At 39.9% G+C, this 27196-nt stretch overlaps 1 protein-coding gene across 1 annotated transcript; it reads left to right on the forward strand.

The window, feature by feature from the left end:
• The first annotated feature begins 8067 nt into the window (after positions 1 to 8067).
• LOC122645618 (MDIS1-interacting receptor like kinase 2-like) lies at positions 8068 to 25621 on the forward strand. The gene is made up of 4 exons (XM_043838930.1): positions 8068 to 8074; positions 10449 to 10451; positions 22050 to 24883; positions 25225 to 25621. Exons 3-4 carry the CDS (start codon positions 22261 to 22263, stop codon positions 25578 to 25580), a joined length of 2979 nt encoding a protein of 992 aa, XP_043694865.1. The 5' UTR covers positions 8068 to 8074; positions 10449 to 10451; positions 22050 to 22260; the 3' UTR covers positions 25581 to 25621.
• The last annotated feature ends 1575 nt before the right edge of the window (positions 25622 to 27196 follow it).

Here is a 27196-nt window from a genome sequence, read left to right on the forward strand (position 1 = left end):
AGAGTGTTCGAGCAGGGGTAGGATGGTCAAGGAACTAGGCCCCTCTTGTAAGGGGGACTGGGAATTGGGCCGGGCAGGGACCTGGAGGGGATAAAGATCCCATTTCCCCACTTATCAGACACTAGAGCAAGGGGACTGATTGATAACATGGATGGTAGGGGATGGGGCTTTGAAGATATAATGGCCTCTTAAATTTGAAAAGTAACCACAGCAAAAGGAACAAAACCCTTCTACTAAAACATCCAGACTGCTATTAAAACTAACTCTGGTTCATTCATCAGATCATGAGGCATCATCAGTAGCTAGCTCTCTACTTAATATATTCCAACAGAAATTAAGAAAAATGGTGTTCATATAAGAAGAGATTTCGAAGAGGACCCTGTAAAGCCCGCATGCCAGCCCATGATCATCAAACTACTAAACTATAAAGAAAGAGAGAGGTGAGATTAAATGGCAAACCTGCAGGCATGCATGTATGTACCGCGCGCGCGCGCTGTTCATTCAAGACACGTACGAGCTAGGCTATGTTTGATTGCTTTCCTTTCTTATTCTGTAGTGAACCACAGTAACTATCTATCGATCTCCTCTCACTTATCTCACCACCTTTTGTATCCCAAGCACATATAATTAATAGATGATCAGTTTCACATTTAAGCTAGAGGGATCGATCCAGGGAGGAAAGAAACAGATTTCTTAGCAACAAACGAATGAAGGCAAACAAAAAAAAAGAGAAGCAAACCTCGTAAAGGAAGGAAAGCTTAGGTACTGATGAATCAATTCGTTTCTTTACGTACAATAATTATCCTCTCTTTTATCCACTTTCATGTGTCTATCACCTCAAAAGGAATCTTACCAACAAAAAAAAAAAAGAAGGGAAAATTACACTATCACCTCCTAAAGCTTGTATTAAATACAGAATAACCCCCTGTGTTTTTAAATTATACAACCACACCTCTTGAGGTTTGGTTAGTTGTTAAAAACAGCCCCATTCCGATATATCATTCCCGTTAAGTGTTGATAATTCATGACTTAAAATGACTAATATACCCCTAATTGCTCAATTTTTTCCTTTTTTTCTAATTTTATCCTTGAAATAGACTTAGTGGGACCCATCACCATCCCTTCTCCTTCTCTTCTTCTTCTTCTTCTCTGCAACCCTACTGGCCCCACCACCTGCTGCAACCCAACCCACCCGCCCCTACCCCCTGCAACCTAACACCACCACCACCACACCCCATCCTCCCCTCCCGGCTTGAATTTGCTTGAAAATAGATGAAATTACACCCTCCCATGGGTTATGCATAAGTGCTAGAGCTCAACTCTTGAAGAACAAACAGAGAGAGAGAGAGAGAGAGAGAGAGAGAGAGAGAGGGTATACATGATGTAAAGAGATCGATTGAAGATGGAACAGAGAGAGCTGAGGCTATTGCTTGAGCTCTGCAAGCCTTATTTCCTACTAATCCCCATGTGTCTTACACAATTCCTTCCAACATTGGAGACGTGGAGGGTCTACTGGTTTGATGTACTCTGTGATTTCACAAATTTTATTTGGTCAAGAAGATTTGCCCCAAAAAGGAAAGGGAAAATTGAAAAACTTTGTTGTCTCTTCTGGTTTAGTGAGGTAAAAATATCTTATTAAATGCTAAGCTAACACAGAAACCAGAAAACTAAAGAAGCTCTGCAAAAAGATGTAGTGATACGAAATAGAAGGAAGAAAAAAGCAGGAAAAGTTGAAACTGTAAAAAGGGGCAAAATGCATAGAGAAGACGAAATCGTACTTTCAATTAACAAAAGCAAAAAAGAAGAAGAAGAAGAATCAGGAGGAGATGAAAATGCAAGAAACCCAAGTAAAAATCCAGAGATCCCAGACAAAAAAGCACGAAAAGAGAATACAGGGGGAGGGGGAAGTAGAAACCTTAACCTCCGTGAAAATCCAAGTAAAAATCCAGAGATCCTGTGTTTTGCAGGAATCATTCTGGAATCAAATGTTTGGGGCTTTTCATATAAAGCGTTTTATATATCTCTTCAAAGGGGTTTTAACTTGACACAGTAACTGTGAGAGATTGAAAGATTGAGAGATTTTCTCTCTACGAAGTTTTTATTTTTCTGTTATTTTTTTTTGAGGAGACATTTCAGAAATGCCGTTGCCTGAGAGGCGATTATTGAATCTGTTCATGAGATTGATAGCTCTTCTCAAGACAACAATCATTTCTTCAAAAACCCTAGACGAAGGGTGTTTTAGAAGAAGCCTTGTAGCAAAGCGGGTAAGTTCGAGTAGCAGGGGAAAGGAAGGGAAGGGAAGGGGTGTGAAGTTTGGGCTTCCCTAAAGGCAAAATGGTAAGCTCACACCTCATTAGGGTTTTGTACATAAGGGTAAAAGGGTAAAGTTGGAATTTCCCATTGAGTATTAATAGGATATTAGAATAGGGCAACGTTGGTATTTAAAATGTATTATTTAACACCGTCCACTTAGGGGTGTAGTTGTATAATTTAGAAACAAAAGGGGTCACTCTGTATTTAATATAAACCTCAGGGGTGCCAGTGTAATTTTCCCAAAAAAAACCCCTCCAAAGCAAAGGAAAGCTGAATTCAAAAAGCACACAACTCTCTCTCTCTTGATCGGATGGACAAAATCAGCAAATCACAATCGTCAGAACTAGTGGTGCGGGCCAGGCCAGGCTGGAGTGCAACAACTTACCCCCTACTCCATTTCCTATAAAAAATTTGGGTTGATGTTCTCTGTGCCTGCTGCAGCGCAGCTTGTGTCCAGACACATAGGCCTGCCATTCAAGAGGTAGGGTGGTCATTTTGCCCGCTCTCGATTTGGCCAAAAATTTTATGATTCTTATTTTTTATGGATAATTTACACATACCACCCCTAAGGTTTAACGAAAGTATGATTTTACCCTCCAGTTTTGGAAAATTCTACGTACCCCCCTGAGGTTTACAAACGTTAACAAATAAACCCATTCCGTCAGTTCATGACTAAGGTGTTAAAATCAAGCGGTAAAATTACAAAAATACCCTTGTAAGGGGGGGGGGGGGGGGGAAACTTCCAAATCATCTTCCCCAAATTGATTGGGGAAGATGAGTTGCAGGTATCCTTGTGTCTTGGGGATGCGCTAGTGGAGCTTTGTCCCTTCATCTTTGTCGGATCAACATCGTAGTTCATCTTTTTCGGATCAAGATTGTAGAAGTAAGAACCCCTGAACTCCCGAACAGGAACTGAGAGAAGAAGCTTCTTCGTGTGAACATGAAAGCTTATGATATCAAATGTCCCATATAAAATATATGAAGCATACTATGGCCGAAAAATTACCAAGTCTCAAACCTCCGTACTAATCGTATAAAAATCTAAACGATGGCCCCAATTTTCTTGGGTGGCATTGGATGTTTAAGGGCACAAGAGGTGCACAAGTGAGCAAAAATTTGATGCTATTTATTTAATGAAGAGGTAATCATGTCTACCTGAATTGAAGCCTCTGTGTGACAGTGTTCAAAGCAGTTTCTTCAAAAAAAAAAATTTCTTTCGTATCTTACTGGTGAGATGTTCATCTTACCGGCGAGATGCTAATAATTTGAACTACATCAATTAATTTAAAATTTATTTTGATTTTTAAAGTCCTATCGACTTTTAACATTAAATGTAACATATAAAATGTACGAGACATATATACCATGGCCGAAAAATACCAAGTCTCAAACTTTCGTACTGATCATATAAAACCCTAAATGTTGGCCCCAATTGTCCTGGGTGGCATTGGACGTTTGGGGACTCCAGGGGCTGACCAGTATGCAATAAGCTGATACTTTTGATTTGATAAAGAGGTATTCATGTCTACCAGAATTGAAGCATTTGTGTGACAGTGTTCAGAGATGTTTCCTTCTGAAAAAAATATCTTTCGTATCGTGCCGGTGAGTTGTATATCATTCTGGCGAGATGCTAATAATTGAATTACATCACTTAATTTGGAATTTACTTTGACTTTTAATGCCCTACTGACTCGTGACAATAAGATATAAAATATACGAGATATATATACCATGGCCCAAAAAACACCAAGTCTCAAACCTCCGTACTAATCATATAAAAATCAAAATGTTGGTCCCTATTTTCTTGGCTGGCATTGGATGTTTGGGGGTTTCAGTGGCTGACCAGTGTGCAATAAGTTGATGCTTTTGATTTGATGAAGAGGTATTTAGATCTACCTGAATTGAAGCCTTTGTGTGATAGTGTTTAGAGGTGTTTTGGCTTCTAAAAAAAATTTCTTTCTTATCTCGCCGGTAAGTTCCGATTTAAATTTAGTCTCGATTCCCTGTCAAATTTACTCATAGGGGTTAACAAATTTAAAATGTCTATTGAAAACAATTTCGCATCAAATGTATCAATTTTTTGTTCAAATTCTCGATAATCAGTAGGAAAGATACTATGAATCCTATTTATCCAAATCCTTTCTATCGAAGGAATTAAATAATCATTCATGATTGAATGTAATTTTTTAATTGTTCCTCGATAGGGTCCCTTCTACATCTTGCCGCCGAGATGCTAATAATTTGGACTACATTACTTAATTTGAAATTTACTTTGACTTTTAATGCCCTACCGACTTATAACATCTAAACGTACCATATAAAATATATGAGACATACCATAGCCAAAAATATACTAATCTCAAACCTTCATACTAAACATATAAAAACCTAAATGTTGGCTCCAATTTTCCTGGGTGGCATTGGATGTATGGGGCTCAAGGGGCTGACCAGTGTGTAATAAGTTGATGTTTTTTATTTGATGAAGAGGTATTCATGTCTACTTGAATTAAAGCCTTTGTGTGACGGTGTTCAGAGGTATTTACTTCTAAAAAAACTTTGTATCTCGCCGGTGAGTTTTACATCTTACCGGCAAGATGCTAATAATTTGAACTACATCAGTTAATTTATAATTTACTTTGACTTTTAATGCCCTACCGACTTATGATATCAAATGCCTTTTTTAATATATACAAGGCATACCATGGCTAAAAAAATACCAAGTCTCAAACCTCTGTACTAATAATATAAAAACCTAAATGTTGGCCCCATTTTTCTCGGGTGTCATTGGATGTTTAGGGGCTCCAGATGCTGACTAGTGTGCAATAACATGATGCTTTTTATTTGATGAAGATGTGTCCATGCCTACCTGAATTGAAGCCTTTGTGTGACAGTGTTCGGAGGTATTTCTTTCAAGAAAAATAATTCTTTCGTATCTCACTGGTGAGATGTACATCTTACCGACGAGATGCTAATAATTTAAACTATATCAATTAATTTGGAATTTACTTTGACTTTTAATGTCCTACTAAGTTTGACATTAAATGTCGCATATAAAATGTACGAAGCGTACCGTGGTCAAAAAAATACAAAGTCTCAAACCTCCATACTAATCATATAAAAACCTAAGTATTGGCCTCAATTTTTTTAGGTGGCATTGGATGTTTGGAGGCTTCAGGGGCTGACCAGTATGCGATAAGTTGATGCTTTTGATTTAATGAAAAGGTATCTACATCTACCTAAATTGAAGCTTTTGTGTGACAGTGTTCAATGTTCTTTCCTTCTAAGAAAAATATCTTTTGTATCTCGCTGGTGGGATGTACATCTTATCGGCGAGGTGTTAATAATTTTAACTACATCACTTAATTTGGAATTTATTTTGACTTTTAATGCCCTACCGACTTGTGACATCAAATGTCCTATATAAAATGTACAAGGCATACCACGGTAGAAAAAATATCAGGTCTCAAATGTCTGTACTAATCATATAAAAACCTAAATGTTGGCCCCAATTTTCCTGGGTGGCATTGAATGTTTGGGAGCTCCAGTGGCTAACCAGTGTGCAATAGGTTAATGCTTTTGATTTGGTGAAGAGGTATTCATGTCTACCTGAATTGAAGCCTTTGTGTGATAGTGTTTAGAGGTGTTTGGGTTTTAAAAAAAATTTCTTTCGTGTCTCGCTGGTGAGATGTACATATTACCTGCAAGATGCTAATAATTTGGACTACATCACTTAATTTGGAATTTATTTTGATTTTTAATGCCCTACCGACTTGTGATAATAAATGTAGCATATAAAATGTACGAGACATATATACCATGATCGAAAAAATACAAAGTCTCAAACCTCCGTACTAATTATATAAAAACCTAAATGTTGGCCCCAATTTTCTTGGGTGGCCTTGGATGTTTGGGGACCCCAGGGGCTGACCGGTGTGCAATAAGTTGATGCTTTTGATTTGATGAAGAAATATTCATGTCTGCCATAATTAAAGTTGTTCTGTGACAGTGTTCGGAGATGCTTGCCAACTAAAAAAATTTTCTTTCGCTTATCGCCGGTGATATTTACATCTTACCAGCAAGATGCTATCAATTTGAACAACATCACTTAATTTGAAATTTACTCTGACTGTTAATGCCATACTGACTTATGACATTTAATTTCTCATATAAAATGTATGAGGCATATATGGCTGAAATAATACCAAGTTTCAAACTTCTGTACTAATAATATAAAAACCTAAATGTTGGACCCAAATTTCTTAGGTGGCATTGGATGTTTGGGCCTACCAACTTATAACATCAAATGTCCCATATAAAACATACGAGGCATACCATAATAAAAAATATACTAAGTCTCAAACCTTCGTATTAATCATATAAAAACCTAAATGCTGGCCTCAATTTTTTCGGGTGGCATTGGATGTTTGGGGGCTTTAAGGGCTGACCAGTGTGCAATAAGTTGATGCTTTTGATTTAATGAAGAGGTATTCATGTCTATCTGAATTGAAGCCTTTGTGTGACAGTGTTCAGAGGTGTTTCCTTCTAAAAAAAATATATCTTTCGTATCTCGCCGGTGAGTTGTATATCTTGCAGGCGATATGTTAATAATTTGAACTACATCACTTAATTTGAAATTTACTTTGACTTTTAATGCCCTACTGACTTATGACATCAAATGTCCTATATAAAATATGCGATGCATAAAATGGTCAAAAAAATACTAAGTCTCAAACCTCTGTACTAATCATATAAAAATTTAACTGTTAGCCCCAATTTTCCTGAGTGGCATTGGATGTTTGGGGGCTCCAGGGGCTAACCAGTGTGCAATAAGTTGATGTTTTTTATTTGATGAAGATGTATTCATGTCTACCTGAATTGATGCCTTTGCGTGATAGTGTTCGGAGGTGTTTGGATTCTAAATAAAATTTCTTTCGTATCTCACCGGTGAGTTGTACATCTTACCGGCGAGATGCTAATAATTTGAACTACATCACTTAATTTGGAATTTACTTTGACTTTTAATGTCCTACCAACTTATGACATCAAATGTCCTATATAAAATATACGAGGCATACCATAGCCAAAAAAATACCAAGTCTCAAACCTCCGTACTAATCATATAAAAATCTAAATGTTGACCCCAATGTTCCCCGATGGCATTAGATGTTTGGCTGCTCCAGGGGCTGACCAGTGTGTAATAAGTTGATATTTTTTATTTGATGAAGAGGTATTCATGTCTATCTAAATTGAAGCCTTTTGGATGATCCAGAAAATGATTCAATTAAACCTTGCTGGATCGGTCTAATCTCGGGATCGATCTCGATCGATTTTGATCCGAGATTACGAACCATGGTATGACGTGAGAGAGAAAGAACTTGCATTCTATTTACTCAAACTCCCTTGTCAAAATATTTACGCAAACTCTCCTGTCAAAGGTTTTATCTCTGATACCCCCAAAAAAGAGAACTCTTACCTCTTTTTCTCCCCAGTTATTTTGAAATGGCAAAATTACCCTTCTATTAACCGGTTATCAACACCGGTCTCTCTCCTCCCCCCTCTCAACTTTTTACCCTTTTTATCTTAAGGGCATCCTCTGCAACTCCCAAATCTTAGTGGGACATCCTTGCTGGGACTATTCGATCCACATGTTACCTCCCTCCCTTCTCACGATACTCTCTTCCTCGGCCCTGCATCCACCCTCTGGCCCCACCCCTTGGGTTTGTCCTCTCTCTATGCCTCTCTTTGCAACTTGCAACCCATCGTACAAAGGGATCTTGCTCTTGTACATTTACCATCCATCTACACCAGTGCAACACATAGAGAGAGATCCCATTTACTATGAGGTACTAAGATATCCCTGCCGGAGTTGACTGAGCTTGAGCTTCTTCCCCATCAGATCCTTCAAAAGTACCCCACAACCATAAAAATACCGACATCATGTTTTTCCCTTTTTCATTTTTTTTATGTACATATGTGTGTAGATATATTTGTGTTAGACAGAGAGAGCACTAAAGATCAAAATCATACCATATATTTTCTGGTTCAAACCTACACAGATCTCAAAAACTGACATTGTATATGATCAGAGACCTTGACTTTGGGGGTTGGGGAAAGAGGGTGGGGGACAAAAGATTAGAGAAGCCCAAATAGCCAATTCAGACAGTGGGTTCAGAGTTCAAATTCACTGTATCTTCTGTAGCTGAACTTCAAATCCAAATGATTCTGGAATCTTCGTGGTAATATAATTCTGAAGTGGAAGTGATAAACCAAAAATATATGGGCCAATCCCGAGATGCCATGTGTCCTAACCCAAAGAGGAGGCCAGCTCAAGCCCGGCCATGACAGAACTAGTTCGGCAACCCAAGAGGCCACCCCCGAGGCCAAGTCTACCATGCAAGCCACGGGGTCCAACCATGACGTCATCGACAAGATATACATTATCCTATCACTAAAAGATTGTAACTGGAGGTATACCAAAGGGAGGACTGTCCCAAAGAGGTATAAGCCCAACCAAACTCAACACGGGAAGAGGACGCTTAGGGAACCTCTTCCCTACTAGGACTCTACATCTCACAAGGAGCTATTCCAAATACAACTCTACTACGTGATGATCTACCCTGCGTAGAACATTCATCACCGATGAGGACTCTCCACACCGCCATACTCAACTATAAATACTCAAGTATTCCAACCCATCACTCATCTTGAATTCCAGTAAATTCATCTGTTGCTGAGATAGATCTAACTTAGGCATCGGAGAGTCCTAACCCGGAACCACACCGATTATCCCTTGTCCCTGACGTCCTTTTGCAGATTGCGGCACCTGAAGGACCTACCAGAGATTTTCTGAAGCAACAGATTGGCACCGTCTGTGGGAACGACGCTAGCTAATGTTTCTACTAGCTCGCTTCCTCAAGCATTCAATGGCACCACGGGGTAAGGTTGCTCCCTCCACTAACGCTCGAGGGAGAGGAATGAGACGCCACCACCGGAGAGCTCTCGTCAAAAGCCAATAATCATGAACTCCAAGAGACGAAGAGCCCGTGAGAATGAGCACGCAACCCATCGCGACGTGAGTAAATCTCAATGAGTTCATGATTAGCTTTGACAAGAGCGGGGCGCTCATCTCTCCCGAGCAACCCGTGGCCAATCGCGCCAAAAACTATGGGTCGATTAATGACTTATAGAGAGATTCAAGGATCAAAACCTTTTTCAGGATTATTTGAGGCGGCGAGTGACTTCCCACAAGAGGGTGGTGCCACTGCCGAGGACAAAACCGATCCCTCGACAGGAGAAAAACCCTAGGAGGTCACTCCCTGAAGGTGAAAGATCGAAGAGACTCACGAGACGCGCAAGTTTGACCCATCAGCAAGGAAATCCTTCACATCATCCTGTGAGAACCGCGGATCTGCCGATCCGATTAGAACATGGGGGCTCGTCGACGCATAGATCGGTGGAACCTAATCAGGACGGTTCGATCAGAAGATCAGTATTCTAAGGGCGACTAGGAGGAAGTGGCACACCAAAGCCAAGTCGGACATATCGTGAAGAAAGTCCCTCACATTCACATCAAGGCTCCTCACGTCGTGACTACTCGCCATCACGTCAAAACTCACTGCGGGAGGAAACATCAAAGAGGGGTCGAGAGCAGGATCACAGTGAACGCGCAACCAAGCGTGGCGGATAGTCACATGATGAGGAGCTATATAAAAGACTCCAAGAATTGGACGAGAATTTGGAAGGATTGAAGAAGCAGACGAAAGGCGAAACACACTCCATACCAGGCCAACATCCATTCTCAGCAGAAATCATAAGCGCATCTCTCCCCTTGATATTCAGGTTACCTACCTTCGAACTCTACAGTGGAACCACGGACCCCAACGATCACATCAACTACTTCATTAGGATGATGACCTTGTATGGTGGATCCAGAGGTCATCTCTTGCTGAGCTTTCCCGGCATCCCTCAAAGGTACGACCACTTCATGGTTCTCAAGGCTTAAGCCCCGATCAATAAACACCTTCGCAGAATTCTACGAGTAGTTTGTCACCCATTTCCAAAACAGCGTCAAATAGAAGAAAACCACAGTCAACTTATTGAACGTGGTACAGAATCCAAGGGTGTCCCTCAGGGAGTATGTCACAAGATTTACGAAGGAATCCCTGGAGGTTTAGTGTTTTATTTCATACACAAAATTTGTGTTGATACAAATATTTTGACAACTGGAACATGACGGGGCACCACTGATTACCACACAAGTTCATATAGATAGTGTTTGAGAATGTAATTTTCAGGTGAGGGTATTAATTGTTGATCAAATGGGTGTGGCTATGGTTCTCTTTATTTTGAGGTCTAGAGTACTCTCCCTGAACAACCCCCCCCCCCCCCCAAAAAAAAAAAAAATCCCAACAAATTAAAAAAAAGGCACGAGATCGTTTGCTTGGGGAGTCCACTCCCCTTAATTGAAGGGAAGAGAAATCAAATACATATGGCTCTCCGGTAGGTTATGTTAGGCCCACTGTAGTTAAGTAACCACCCCAACTTACTTCACCTTGCTCTCTTGTTTTGAGTTCTACTTACAAAGGATGGGTATATTTATCATTTAAAATTTTATGATGACAATGGAGTATTTGTTGCTTTATGGATCCATGAGTATAGACTTTCAGAGAGGGTTTTTCTGAGCAAGGCGCATAAAGGAGGCCACCAAAGAGGTGCGACAAAAAGGTTTCATGCATAAGAGGGCAGCAAGGTCATTTTATATGAAGAAGAGAGAGAGGGTGCTAGCATTATGTACCCCTCCCTTGCGGCTATGTGTTCCTTTTCCCTTGGGCCTTTAACATTCTAATTCTATATATAGACACCTTACTTTTGTTACCCTTAAAGTCAATCATATGTTTATTTTATTTCCATAAATACCCACCCTCCCCATATAAATGACAAAAATAAGACAGATGGTTGAATAAAAAAAAGTCTTTCCTTTTATTTATTTATTTTTCAGAGTACAAACATAATATCTTACTAAAGAAAATACCTATTGAAACATATGCTTACCTTATGAACCATGTGGGATAGACTACCAGAAATTTATTAATAAACTCAAAACTCAACATTATTAATTATGTAGGATTTACAACCAGAAGTGGCGGGCACGCACGATAGAATTAAGATGAAGGGGGAATGCGACGAGCCAACGAGCCGTTTATTGACCCAGGATCTAGACCTGTTCCGGGACCTTGATTTAAGAGCTTCCGATGAATCAAAATCTCTGTTACCAGAGCTTCGGAGTTAAAAATCTCGGGATCCAGTTTGGTGCTGGGATTGGTGAGATAAGCTCCAAATCCATTGCTGGGTCTAGCAGATGAAGCCGGAGAAGAAGAAGAAGAAGAAGATGCAACAAGACAGACTGATAAAACAATCAAAGTGATCATAAAATAAAAACGATTGAGAGTTGCCATATTTACTTGCAAATTAAGGATGATGATAAGCCAGCGTACAAAGCTGTTACACGCTGAGAAAGAAGCTAAAAAGGAAGGCCATTTATAAGCATGGCTAGCTAACAATTTTGGAAATTACGGTTCCTTTATCATCTTGATTTCTTACACTCCCGCATTGGTCAAGTGCACGCGAGTTTGACAAATTCCCCCTATGGGGACAGATCTAGACTCCCATGGGTTGTGGTTGCACATGGAGGGTCCAGATCTGTCCCCATCGTCCTCATGTGGGGACTGTAAAGATAAGAAGATAGGTTAGAGAAGATAAGAGATAAACCCAGGATAAGCCTTTGAAGATAATTCACCAAGATTGATCATCTATGGTGTGCTATATTTTTATATCACATGTGAGAGCCGTTTTACATTTGTATTTTGAATTTGAAATAACAAGAGAGATGGAGTTTGAGTGGAATCAAAACTCCTATATACAAGGTGCAGAAGAGAAGAAGTAGGAAGAGGATAAGCCGTGTGCGGTTTGCATGGGATAACCCTTGACTCTATGAACATGCAATCCGTTGATGGCTTTTGAATTTAAATTTGAATTTAAATCTTCCTTATCCTTAATACGCCCCCTCAAGCAAAGCGGTCGGTCCACGACCGTGAGCTTGGCACGTAGAGCACGAAATCGTGGCCCTAGAAAACCTTTGGTCATAATATCTGCAATCTGATCTTGGCTTGGAACAAAGCGTACAGAGAGAGTTTTGGCTGCTACCTGTTCACGAACAAAGTGGTAATCTATCTCTATATGCTTTGTTCTGGCATGAAACAATGGATTTGTCGCTAGATATGTTGCTCCAATGTTGTCGCAGTATAATATCGGCACTGGACTTGAGACACCAAGATCTACTAATAGTTGTTACACCCATATTAGTTCAGCTGAAGCATTGACCAAGGCTTTGTACTCAGACTCAGTAGACGATCTTGCAACTGTGTGTTGCTTCTTGGAACTCCAAGAGACAAGGTTATCCCCCAGATATATGCAGTAGCCGCCTGTAGAGCGACGATCATCAGAACAACCAGCCAAATCCGCATCCGTATATGCACTGAGTTGTAATGATGAGGATACACATAAACAAATGCCAAGGTCTAGTGTGTCCTTTATATAACGCAGTATGCGTTTGACTGCAATCCAGTGCTCCGTTGTTGGTGAATGCATGTATTGACAAACCTTGTTAACTGAATAAGATATATCTGGTCTGGTCAAGGTCAAATATTGCAAGGCGCCAACAGTGCTTCTGTAAAGAGTTGGGTCTGAGAAAGTATCCTCACTTGTCTTGGAGAGATGGGTGGTTGAGCTTGGTGTGGGCATAAGCTTAGCTGCGTCCATGTTTGTCCTTTTTAGAAGATCTAGGGCATACTTGGTTTGAGAGAGGTATAGTCCTTGAGAGGATCTTGTGGCCTCTATACCAAGAAAATAATGTAGGGTTCCAAGATCTTTGATAGCAAACTCTTTTGGTAGTTGAAGTATAACACTCTGAACTTCTTGTGCCGTTGTTCTTGTGATGATTATGTCATCAACATAGATCAGGATGTATATGTGTAGCCCATTTCTTTTGCGAACATACAAGGATGTATCTGCTTTAGAGGACTGAAAACCAAGGGTCACCAAGAAGGAGCCAAGCCTATGAGCCCATGCCTGTGGTGCTTGTTTGAGACCATACAAGGCACGTTGGAGATGACAAATACAATTTGGTCGGGCTGGGTCAACAAAACCCTGTGGTTGAGTCATGTAAACTTGCTCTTCTAGAGTTCCATTCAAAAAGGCATTTTGGATGTCTAGTTGACGGAGCACCCACCCTCTAGATATTGCTAAGGAGATGACTGTTCTAATGGTGGTTGGTTTGACCACTGGGCTAAAGGTATCGAAGTAATCGATCCCTTCTTGTTGGGTAAAGCCCTTTGCTACAAGGCGGGCCTTGTATCTTAAGACAGTTCCATCAGCATTTCTTTTGATTCCAAACACCCACTTATTTCCAACCACATTGTAGGATGGGGAGGGGGGGGATAAGCTTCCATGTGCCATTATGCATTAGAGCATCAAACTCCTCACTCATAGCCATTCTCCACTTTGGATCTTTCTTGGCAGCCGTGTAGGATGTGGGTTCCTCTTCTTGGGTTGGTATGGTGGATAGGAGAGCTTGTGGTAAGGGGTGTCTTGTGGCAAGAAGGTTCAATTTTTGACTGGCTTTGAGGTTCCAGCCCTTGACCGTGTCACCATATGGTGAGAATTGTGGTTTGGGCCCAAAATAGGTGACGGTTGGGTTGATGTTATGGGCTGGGTTACCATGGGCTGAATTGGATTAGGTGGATTCACGGTGGGCTGAGCTTGGTCATCTGTATGGATGTGTGAGGAACCAATAGGCTGCGGCACTAGTGGAGAGGCTTGTTAGGTGCTTTGTACAGTCCTACCAAGGGTGGTTGGTGCTTGACTCGAGCTAGGGGTGGGAAAATTACAGCCCTATATTCTCTATGGGGAGGGGGGCAGGGAAAGATTACATCAGTGTTGATAAATGTGGGGTTGGGAGATATAGGGGGGAAGGTGTACATATTACTTGAGATGCTTTATAAGGAAACAACATCTCATCAAAAATTACATGTCTTGAAATGTAGGTCTTCCCATTCTCCCTGTTGTAACATTTGTAGCCTTTGTGTGAGTCACTATACCCAAGAAAAATACACTGAGTTGATCTGTTTTCTAACTTGTGCTTGTTGTATGGCCTTAACTAAGGATGGCAAGCACACTCATACGTTCACATCAGTGTGTAATCCAGATCTGCCTTGAAGAGCATTTGAAAAGGAGACTTGTTTTTTTAACACCAAAGTGGGGAGCCTATTTATCAACTAGACTGCAGTGTCAAAGGCTGAAACCCACATTTGCCTAGGTACACATGCATGTGCCATGAGACACAACCCTGTTTCCACTACATGGCGGTGCTTGCGTTCTGCCCTTCCATTTTGTTCGGAAGTTTGAGGGCAAGAGTACCTGTGCACTATTCCCTTTTTATGGAGAAAGTCATCAAAATATTTATATTCACCAGCACCATCAAATTGAAAATTAATAATTTTGCAGTTATGATAATTTTCCACATAAGCACAGAACTGGCTAAATATTTTTAAAGCTTTTGATCGTTGTACTAAGGGAAAGATCTAGGTATATCTACTAAAATCATCAATGAAAGATATATAGTAGGCATAATCTTGGACCGATGGTATTGGTGCAGGTCCCCATATATCAGAATGAATCAATTTGAAAGGCTTACAAGCAGTAGATTTATTCAATGCAAAAGACAACTTATGGGACTTTCCCATTTGACAAGAACAACAAATAGAACTAGTAGCAGTAGAAAATACTGGCAATTTAGAATTATGAATAACAAGATTCAAAATGCTAGAAGAAGGGTGACCAAGGCGGTCATGCCAGACAGACTTGGAAGTACGTTCACCAATGTAGACACTGGGCTGATTATTGGAATTAGAGGAAGACACTGCTGTTGTGGGAAGACGATAAAGACCATCTTTATTCGTTCCTTTGATGAGAATTTTCCCCGTTCGAGGGTCCTTCACAAAACAACAAGAAGGGTGAAATTCTAAAACAACATCATTGTCAGCAGTGAATTTAATAACAGACAATAGATTTTTGGTTATTTTGGGAACATGCAAGACATCATGAAGGTGAAATTTGCGAGAAGATAAAGAAAAAGAAGAGCTGCGAGTATGAGTTATGGCCAAACCTGCACCGTTACCAACTTTGACCTGATCAGAACCATTATATGGGTTGTGAATATGCATATTTCCTAAATCAGATGTCAAATGGTGTGAAGCACCTGAGTCAGGATACCAGGAAGCGTCATAAGATGCCGTGGGAGTTGCAAGGATTGCCTCTGGTGGAGTGGATGGAGCTGAAGCCGCAGGTGCCTGGAAGCTAGGGTTATATCGATTATAACAGTAGAGAGCTGAATAATAGCCACGTTGACAGATCTAGCATAGAGAGGCATTATTCTGTCGTGACTGATTCGGATAATAAGAGCGACCCCTACCACGTCCACGTATGTAGTAGTTGTTCCTCCCCCTGTTAGAGTTATTATTTGATGTAGGCACCGCAAGGGTAGGAGTGGTGGCAGCAACATTAGCCTCAACAGTTGGTAGATCCAATATCGGGGATCTCTGTTCCTTGAGAATTTCCTGGCTTAGAAGGAGGCCAGTGAAATCATCAAGACTAAGAGGGTCAATCTGTGTAGTGATTGATGTGGCAAAGGATTCATACTCATTGCCTAATCCTTTGAGGATACTCAAGATGACATCTGAATCGGTAACTGGATGGGAGGCGGTAGCAAGATTGGCAACCAATTCCTTCACCTTTTGAAGATAATTGGCCATGGAGCTGGTGCCTTTCTTTATCTGCAGCAGCTGGTACCTGAGTTGCATCACACGAGCCTGTGAATGAGAGGCATACAAGCGTTCCAGGGTTTTCCAAGCAGCATGAGAGGTGGTGAAGCCAATAATGTGAGCCATCAAATTTTCAATTAATGAAGAGATGATCCAAGAGAGTATGATCTGATCTTGGCGTCTCCAAGATCCATAGGCTGGGTTCTCGGTTGGAGAGGATGGCTCGGCAGCATTAGAGGGTGGCAATGTTGGAGGTGGGCATTGAAAGCTCCCATCGACATATCCAAACAAATCATGGGCATGAAGAAGTGGGAGAAATTGGGACTTCCAGAGAAGGTAGTTGGATCGTTCAAGCTTGATTGGCAGCAATTGAACGATATTTGTTGGAGAAATCACCAATGGAGTGGAGGAGGCAGTGGTGGTGGAGGCATCTGAAGAAGTCATGATGGCTTGGGACGTTGGTCTTAGGCTCTGTATACCATGTAAAGATAAGAAGATAGGTTAGAGAAGATAAGAGGATAAGAGATAAACCCAGGATAAGCCTTTGAAGATAATTCACCGTGATTGATCATCTACGGTGTGCTATATTTTTATATCACATGTGAGAGCCGTTTTACACTTTGTATTTTGAATTTGAAATAACAAGAGAGATGGAGTTTGAGTGGAATCAAAACTCCTATATACAAGGTGATGAAGAGAAGAAGTAGGAAGAGGATAAGTCGTGTGCAGTTTGCATGGGATAACCCTTGACTCTATGAACATGCAATCCGTTGATGGCTTTTGAATTTAAATTTGAATTTAAATTTAAATCTTCCTTATCCTTAATAGGGACCTGATGTGGACTTTGTGCGCCCGGATTAGGAGTGTCAATTGGTCCGGATTGTTAGCGATTCTGGCTCTAAGGTGTCAAATCCATAACCGGACCAATAAGCTTACCGGATCCAAATTTGAGATCCAAGACCGTTAACTAATGGTGGTCCAGTTCCGGTTCCTAATCGGTTCCAAACATTATTGAGTGCAAAACAAGAACAATGAGAGTTACTATAGAAAACCGAGAGCATCATCATACATAGATGTAGTCTTCTAGAACCCAAAATAAAGACATTGATGTGTATACAAATAACTAGACAACTTTAAGAGTTCATGATTTTCATTTCAAACTCAACTCGTATATTGATAACTTAAAGTGCAACAAAAAAGCGTCACTTAAAGTCCCAAGCAAAGTAATACTGTTAATAGGTTAGGGTTTTAGATTTCTAATTTCCTATTCGATTTGTTTACATATCATCCGGTTCCAACGGTTCTGATGCCACCGGGTCCTTAATGGGCTATCGGTTCTGGAACCATTGGGAGACCCAGACCAATAGTACATCACTAAGATCAGATCCGTCCCAATAAGCTATTAGGTGGTCCAGTTCCGATTCCTGTAGATCCGGATTGGTTTCAGTTTCTGATTCTATCCTAAATTGACACCCCTAACCTAGATCGTTGTTGAACTCTACTTTCCGAGTGGAGGAAAAGCTATCTTCTTTTTCTTCCGAGGAACCAAAAACTTCGTTACCCAACTTTTAGTTAAGTGATCACTTGAACTTTTTTTTTTTGGGGTAAAGTACATGTACCCCCCTGTAATGCACCCAATATTCCTTGTACCCCCCTAAGCTTCTGATAAGTCCACGTACCACTCCTTAATATTCCACGTACCACCCCTGCTTTACCCCCCTAATGCCATTTAAGTCCACACCATATGTTAAATGCTAAAAAATGACCAAAATACCCTTTCTTCTATCTCTTCTAAAATTTTGAAAAGACCTAATTGCCCTGACCTATTTGCTAAAATTTAAAATACCAAAATACCCTCATCTTCCTCAGATCATTATCTTCTATTACATACCCAATACCACCACCACCACCCACCCCGTCTTCCCCAAATCATTATCTAAACTGAAGGGCAGAGAAAACAAATAGACCAATTACATATGGGCTCTCCGGTGGGTTATGTTAGGCCCATTGTAGTTAAGTGACCACCCCAACTTACTTCAACTTGGTCTGTTGTTTTGAGTTCCACTTACAAAGGAAGAGTATATTTATCAATCAAAATTTTATGATGACAATGGGATATTTGTTGCTTTGTGGACATGCGTTTAGGCTTTCGGAGAGGGTTTTTCTAAGCAAGGCGCATAAAGGAGGCCACCAAAGAGGTGCGACAAAAAGGTTTCATACATAGGAGGGCAGCGAAGTCATTTTATATGAAGAAGAGAGAGAGAGAGGGAGGGTGCTAGCATTATGTACCCCTCCCTTGCAGCTAAGTGTTCCTTTTCCCTTGGGCCTTTAACATTTTGTAGATACCTTATTTTTGTCACCCTAGAGAACCCTTGAGATAATGATGAATCGAGTTTGACACTATTCTCAAAGATTGCACGGTGAAAAATGAAAATTTTGCCCCTGCTGGTATAATTCAGGTGACCTAAACTTTTTCAAAATTAACTCAAACTTCTAAGATAAATTTGTTTTATCATTTTATGCCTTAATTTACACTTTCGTGCCAAGACAATGTTGTTTGGCAATTATTTTATGTGAATCGTTTTGTGGATTCCTCGTTTTGGGCACAATTCTGATTGTGTTCCCGGTAGAATTTGCATCTAATTTCCATATCATTGGATAGTACTTGGAAAAATGATTCCGTCGGTATTTAGTTCGTTAAAATTGGATCATCGATAGCATAGTCCCAAAATAGAGAGAACAGTCTGAAAATTCAATTCATAACAGTTCTAAAAAATATGAAATTTTGGAATATCCAGAAAAACCCTAAAGCCTAGATGTCCATAGATAAACCCAAAGAATAGAAAATACCCAAATTACCTTTTGGGCTTGAAATTTTGCTACGAATTCAACAAGTGTCAGAGCTCTCCTTTGAATCTCTAATCTCTAATCTCCAATTTGAAGTGAGTGTGTCACTATATATAAAGATTCATAGAGAAGGAAAATCTTTATTTTTATTTTTCTCTTTGAGTACAATCATATATATATATATATATAGTACCTTACTAAAGAAAATACCAATTGAAACCTTAATTTATGGAACAAGTAGCAGATGACTCAAATTAAGCTCAGAGAGAACAAAGATTAAGGGCGCGTGCGATTCCTTAACAAGCCGTTCGGCCCACCACGACCTGGACCACTCCCGGAACCTGCATTTAAAAGCTTCACAGGAACCAATTTGGTGTTGGGACTGGTGAGATGATCTTGAAAGCCATTACTGGGTAGAGCAGATGAAGCTAGAGAAGATGCAAGACAGATTGATAAAACAATTAAAGAGATAAAATAGAAACGATTCAGAGTTGCCATTACTTGCAAGGACAGGCAATGGATGATAAGCCAGCTTATTACAATGCTCTTACACCGTGAGAAAGAAGCTAAAAAGGAAGGCCGTTTATAAGCATGGTTAAGAAGTCTTGGAAAAAGACAGACTTTTTATTACACCCCCACCCCCACCCCCACCCCCGCTTTGTAAAGTGCACACAAAGTCCTCACCCTAGGATGGTGCATGAACCCTACTCTACAAGTGGAAGAAAACTTTTCCAATAATGTTCATTTGTCATCTTGACTTCTTACTAAACCTCACAAAAGTGAGGTGAAAGCATATTCAAAAGGTTTATTCCAACTAAACACAAACTAGCATTAGATAAGATTAGATTGGTTGAAGAGAGTGTACTGTTATACGTAATTTTGGCTTAATTATTGTAGGTCATCTATCGAAAGTACTATGGGGAAAGAAAATTGATAAGAAACATCGTCAATAAAGTAGGTGGGATTGAATATCTTAGTTAGTAAATTTGCGTATTATATGGGTATATGTATATTATCTTTCTAGGGACAAGGCTGAGCACATTGTTGGTATACCATATGTCCATATGTTACCGCCCTTTCCCCCCCCCCCCTCTCTCTCTCTCTCTCCTCAGAAATAACTCTCATGCCCCTCCTATATGATGTCCCGTCGACCATTGGTGCCGCCTAGGGGTGTCAATCGGTTGGGCTCGGTTGGGTTCGGTCGGGCCTAGCCGGGCCTCACGGTGCTTAAAGCCTGCACCGTGACTGACCATTTAATTATTCAATCCGGGACTGGTCGGGCTCGGTCGGGTTAGGTCAGGCTTCGGGCTATAATCGAGTAATATAATCGGGCCTTAAATGGTGCAGAACCGGGTTGTGGGCCTGTTTAAATATAAATGGGCTTTAAACAGTGTAGCCATTTCCGAGTAGTGTGGCACCCGATTTTGTTCCAAATGTGAGATTCGTGACTTCATCCAAGCTGCGATTTCGTTCTTTTTGTGTCTCAATAGCTATATCCACACGGCTCCATTTTGGTCTAATGACGACCTAGTTTCACTCTTCTAGCAATGGTTGCATCACTAGTAACAACTACATGTACACATGGTTGTCTTAGGCCTCTGTAACTTGTCCATTAAATGACCACCTTATTTTTATGGTGAAGGGTTGAAGCAAGAACAGTTTATATGCAAATGCGATCACCATCAACACTTCCAAAACCCAAAACCACTACTAAACCACTTCTTTTGTTTTCTGTGGTTTATGAAACATGTGGGTTTTCTAAGAGTATTTTTAAAGATGATAATATCTCATCTCTCTACGTTACAAGACATACTTCAAAAAACAAAGGAGAATGTTATAATTTTCCTAAATATATGTGGTGTCCAAAGGGAGTAGAAGGTATCAACTGCTTTTGCAGAGTGTCATATGTATATTATATGGCCTCAAAAATGTTAAAGGGTCGGGTTGGAACCGGACGGACTAGGTTGGGACTGGAATCGACCGGTTTGGTCGAGCGTCTGACGGGCTAGGACTTCACACGGGAACCGCCCAATTACTAAACGTGCCGGGTCAGAACTGGCTTGGTTGGGTCTGTCGGGCTGGGCCTGGAATTGACACCGGGGGTGCACGCGGGTGGTGTACCCATAATTAAAAATGCACTGGCTTGACTTTCATCACCAAATCCACTAGGAGCGACACTATGAATCATTGGGGTCCCTTTATATTTTGAATATGTAGGCATTATACCTTTACAAGCCACGGCGAGCATTTGTCTATGACATATCTCTCTACTTTTACAAGCCACGGCTAGCATTTATCTATGACAACACTCTCTCTCTCTCTCAGCAGCAAACCAAGACTTAGACCACCCGGAACCAATCGATGTCTAACCGAGTGGGTTGAGCGACAGAAACGTAGCAAGAATAATCTATATAACAATAACTCAAGGAAAGTAAGAAAAGTTCTCAAAGAAACAAAGACTTTAAGACAATCTGGGCACAGAAAAAAGTGTATTTTCAGTGGTTGTCAATGAAGAAGGACCCTCCACGCCTCCATGGATGTAAACAAATGTGGTCTATCGGACGATCACAGGCATTAGGAGGAAAGAGGAACTAATGGGAAGGACATTTGTGGTTAACTGATCCCTTGAAAACAAGTTTATTCAATTCTAATTGATTAATATTATTGACCAAAGACAATCTGTTTGCATGGATCCCACATCTTTCTATCACCTTTAAAAACCAAAGACTTTTTAATTCTAGAAAGAAAAAAAAATGGTCTTGAATGATTTCATACTTCATAATAAAACTGAGTTGGGCAGGGCACTCGAGTAGTGGGTAAGGTGGTCATTGCGTCCCTGGCTGTGTGAGGAAGCACACAGTCAGGACCAGCAGGCGGCAGTAGAGGACCCAAATAGGGGAAGGAGAGCGTTACTCTATCAAAAATTTCAAATGCTTTTTAAGCTCCCATTGCTCTTCAATCGTTGAGCACAACCAAAAACATGGCTTTCTGCATTCGTACTGTACTAGATAGTCTGGATTCCCTCTCCTCCAATCTCCTATCCTTCCTGTTCTTCACTTTGCTTCTTGCTTCTTCCTACTCCAATGCATCGAGTTCCACCAGTACTGTTTCTGTAGACCAAGCTGATGCTCTCCTCAAATGGAAATCTACTCTCAACAATCATAGCCAATCTGTTCTCCATTCATGGACACTACTTGATGGTTCTAATTCCACCAATTCCTCTATGCGATCTGACCCCTGCATTAGTTGGATTGGAATTGCTTGCAGTCAAAGGGGAAGCATCACTCAAATTAACTTACCAAGTATGGGCTTACAAGGTATGATTAATAACTTCCCTTTTCCCTCACTTCCTGCTCTTGTACGTCTGGATTTCACTAATAATACACTTCTTGGTACTGTTCCCTCCAACATTGCTAATCTCTCTGTTATCAACTACCTTGATCTGTCTGTGAATCAGCTCTCAGGATCAATTCCATCTGAAATCTGCTTACTTACCACTCTTGATATCTTGTATCTTGATCAGAATAATTTCAGTGGATTGATACCTTACAATATGGGAAGATTGAAATACCTTACTACTCTGACCATGTACTCCAACAACCTCTCTGGTTTCATACCTGAATCTCTTGGTAATTTGAGCAATCTACAAGAGCTCTCTTTGTATGAAAACAATCTCATTGGTTCAATCCCTGCATCTTTAGGTAAGTTGAGAGATCTGTACTTTCTATACCTGTACCGAAATCAATTTTCAGGTCCCATTCCCAAGGAAATAGGAAATTTGACACAGCTCAAGTCGTTAAGCCTGGAAGATAATAATCTAGTTGGTTCCATCCCTCAAGAAATAGGAAATTTGAAATCACTTACTGATCTATACTTACCTCTGAACAATCTCAATGGTTCAATCCCTGTTTCTTTAGGTAATTTGAGAAACCTAACCATTTTATCTCTCTATCAGAATCAACTCTCTGGTAGTATTCCAATAGAAATAGGAAATTTGACAAGTCTGACTGACCTACAACTGCCTCTCAATCAATTAACTGGATCCATCCCTTCCACTTTGGGAAACCTAAAGAAGCTCACCAATTTGAACCTACTGAAAAATCAATTTTCTGGACCAATCCCTGAAGAAATAGGAAATCTTACCAATTTGGCTAACTTGCAATTGGGAGATAACCATTTCTCAGGTAGTCTGCCACAAGGGCTATGCATGAGTAGATCACTTGAAAACTTCACCGCATTTAACAACCATTTCATAGGTCTTCTTCCAAAAGGATTCAAAAACTGCACAAGCTTATTTAGAGTTCGACTCGAAAATAATCAACTTGCTGCAAATTTATCAGAAGACTTTGGGGTTTATGAGAAGCTGAATTACATTGATTTGAGCAATAATCAATTGTATGGTGAACTTTCATCAACCTGGGGCCAATGCCAAAACCTGCAAGCTCTACATTTGGCTGAGAATAATATTACTGGTAAGATACCTCCAGAGATTGGAATGTTAACTCAACTGCGAGTTCTTGACCTTTCTTCAAATTACCTGGTGGGAGAAATTCCTAAGGAATTTGGTAAGTTGACATTTTTGCTAAATCTCAGTCTCAGTGGCAACCAACTTTCTGGCAGATTACCATTAGAAGTTGGAAGGCTATACAGCCTAACAAATCTTGACTTGTCAAGAAACAGTTTGAGTGGTCAAATACCAAAAGAAATAGGGAACTGCTCCAACTTATTATATCTGGATTTAAGCAACAACAATTTGAATGGAAGCATTCCTTATCAAATTGGCAATCTGGTTTACCTTCAACTTCTATTGGATCTTAGTCAAAACAGGCTCAGTGGAGAGATACTGTCACAGTTCAAAACTTTAGGGAACTTGGAAAAGTTAAATCTCTCCCACAATCTACTTTCAGGTACCATCTTGTCTGCATTCGACGGAATGGCTAGCTTGACAACCATTGATATATCTTACAATGAGTTTGAGGGGCCAATTCCAAACAACAGAGCCTTTCAAAATGCTACAATAGAAGATTTAAGAAACAACAAAGCACTGTGTGGCAATGCAAGTGGTCTGCAACCTTGCAAATCATCCCTGTCGAAGGGAGAAAAGGGAAAACCAGATCACAAAATCCTGATTGCTGTCTTGGTTCCATTGTTAGGTTCACTATTTCTTCTGTTTGCTTTTATTTGTATGGCTCGTGTCCACCAAAGGAGAAGAATTGTTGAGACAAAGCAAAGAGAAACACCACGTAATACGGATTTATTTTCTGTATGGAATTACGACGGAAGAATAGCATATCAAGAAATTATCGAAGCAACAGAGGATTTTGATGCAAAATATTGCATTGGGATGGGAGGATTTGGAAGCGTATATATAGCAAAACTGTCAACGAATCAAGTAGTTGCTGTGAAAAAGCTTCACCAATCAGTACAAGATGAATCTGAAAATGCCAACATACAGGCATTTAGAAATGAGATTTGTGCATTGACAAAACTGAGACACCGAAACATTGTGAAACTATATGGTTTTTGTTCATTTGCACAGAACTCCCTTTTAGTTTATGAGTATTTTGAGAGAGGAAGCTTGGCTAAGATTCTCAACAACAGTGAGCTTGCATCAGAAATGGATTGGACAAAAAGAGTCAATGTTATTAGAGGTGTGGCAAATGCTTTGTCTTACATGCACCATGATTGTTCACCACAGATCATTCACCGTGATATATCAAGCAACAATGTTTTGTTGAATGAAGAATACGAGCCATGTGTATCTGACTTTGGCACTGCTAGACTTCTAAAGCCCGATTCATCCAATTGGACTTCTCAAGCGGGGACCTGTGGATATGTTGCACCAGGTAATAAATTCATCATTGCCCTAATTATAAAGAAAGATATTTATAGATAGTACTTGCATGAAATATTTTCTTTTAATATCATATAACTAATTCTTCATTTTCTTTTTCTATTTAATACTTTTGGCGGGACTTTATAATTGATCAGATTTCGTCCATCAGGCCATTTTTATCAGAATTTTGGAATTTTTTTCATTATCATAAGTTTCAAATTGAGTTACTGCCAATAAAATAAATGTTGAATTTAATTGATACTTTCTTTACCATTAATGAGTTACTGACTATTAAATTTTAAGTTTTAGATATCTAATTAAATATTTTTCGGACTTGTCCGAGCATTCCAGAGCTTTCCTACACGATGAAGGTGACCCAAAAATGTGACGTTTATAGCTTTGGGGTATTAACGCTAGAAGTATTGATGGGAAGGCATCCAAGTGAACTCATAGCTACTCTATTATCACCATCTTACTCAATATTGCCATCAACCGAGCAAATGATGATATTGAGAGATGTGTTGGACAAACGACTCTCCCCTCCCACGATTGACATGGTTGAAGAACTCTTGTCTGTTATGAAGCTAGCAATCTTATGTTTAGCCACGAGTCCACAATCTCGGCCTGACATGCACTATGTGTCTGAGAAAGTGGAAACTATCATCTTGAAGCCATCTTTTCCCTTGCAATATGCTTTGTGCCGATGATATTCGAATTTTCAAAAAAGAGACCAGGTTCTTTTGTAAATGAAAAAAAAAAATGTCTTGTCTAGTGATTTTCAAGATTTCCTTTTTTTTTTTTTTTTTTTTTCACCTTGCACTTTGGGTATTTGGCATACTTTACCTATGTAGGGCTCTTGTGGGATTTGTCTTTTTTATTTTTTGACCTCGCAGTAGGGCTCTTGTGGGATTAGTCCACCGTCAAGGACCAGTTTATTGTATCTTTCCTTTTCATTTTAATAGAGGCTTAAGACAAACGTCTACTTGTAATCCAATTACTCCATAAAATTACATGATTATTAAATTATGATGTTAGCTAGTTAGAACATTAGTCAAAGGGTGCATTTTGAATTTAGAGGCAATTTCCATTTTTCTACAAAATTGTTGACTTTTTTCGTGATAAAGTTGTTGACTTTGATATTAGGAAGCGATGTAATCGTACTTGTATGTCATTGGATAAATTTTCAAAAAATTTGACTACATAATAGCTTTATTGTAAATCAATAAGAAAAAGACTTTCAAAAATCTAATACCATGACTTATCTACATACCTCAACGATATGGCCTATATTAAATTAGACTAATTAAAATACACATTTAAAGGACAATAGTTGTCAATGGATTGACTTTTCAATCAAATATCAAAGCTTTCTTTTGCCATGTGAAAAACCTCATATGAACAGCAGAGAGTGATGCAAGTTATGTGCGGGGTACCGTGTGACAGATTTTTAAATGAAAATGCTAACCTCACAAAAGTGCGAGTCACACAACCAATGAGCAGTCAAAAAATAATATTTATTTCCTTATCCCCTATTATAGAGAGTCTAGCTCCGTTTCATAGGACATCATTTGACAACTATACCTTTTTTCCTTCTAGAGATGACTCTTTGTGCCCTCTCAATGCAAAGGATGGGAAATGTGTCAATCAAGCACCACACATGCAGTATGGCCAGGCTCATTTTAGGGGGTTCCTAATGCCGATAGATCCTATCTGACGCGTTTGTATTGAAAATGTGAACACATAAATGATTGTATTGGAAATGTGAAAGGTAATGGGACATTAGATTAACGCTCTCATCAAGTATGTGAAGGAACTAAGGACCTGATTATGAACCAACGTACGAATATAACGGACTTGGTTCTTGTGCAGCTGTGACGAAAGCTGCACAGGTGCAACACGAAAACCACCTCAAATACGGGAGAGGTGGTCATTTCACATGTGGGGCCCAGGTGGGACCCAACTGTAAAATGACTATCTTACCCCTGTTTTTACTGTTCAGCAGTGCTGCACCTGTGCAGCTTCCGTCACAGCTGCACAAGATCTTTTTCTAGAATATAACTCAAAATGTTATAGTCAAGATCGAGCAACTTTAGCCAAAATGCCAAACGAGACATGCATCCATCCAATAAAGTCAAATGATGTTTATTATGAAACTTAAAAGTGAATGTAAACAAAGTGTGAACAAACGAAGGCAATAAAGAAATACATGACGAGACCAAATCGATCTGGTTTCAAATTCAAAGAAGCTATTCTTGTTTGAACCAGGATTGCAAACAACACATTTGACTGGGCCAAGTTTTAATGGGGTCAGTCATAATTGGTT

Source organism: Telopea speciosissima, chromosome 11 (genome assembly GCF_018873765.1).
Source record: "Telopea speciosissima isolate NSW1024214 ecotype Mountain lineage chromosome 11, Tspe_v1, whole genome shotgun sequence".
Lineage (NCBI taxonomy): Eukaryota > Viridiplantae > Streptophyta > Magnoliopsida > Proteales > Proteaceae > Telopea > Telopea speciosissima.

Bases quoted from the DNA above. Each gene is read 5' to 3' on its own strand.
- LOC122645618 (XM_043838930.1), top strand. From the start codon at position 22,261: ATGCGATCTGACCCCTGCATTAGTTGGATTGGAATTGCTTGCAGTCAA. The intron at 24,884-25,224 runs GTAATAAATTCA...CGAGCATTCCAG, and splicing joins CTGTGGATATGTTGCACCAG to AGCTTTCCTACACGATGAAG.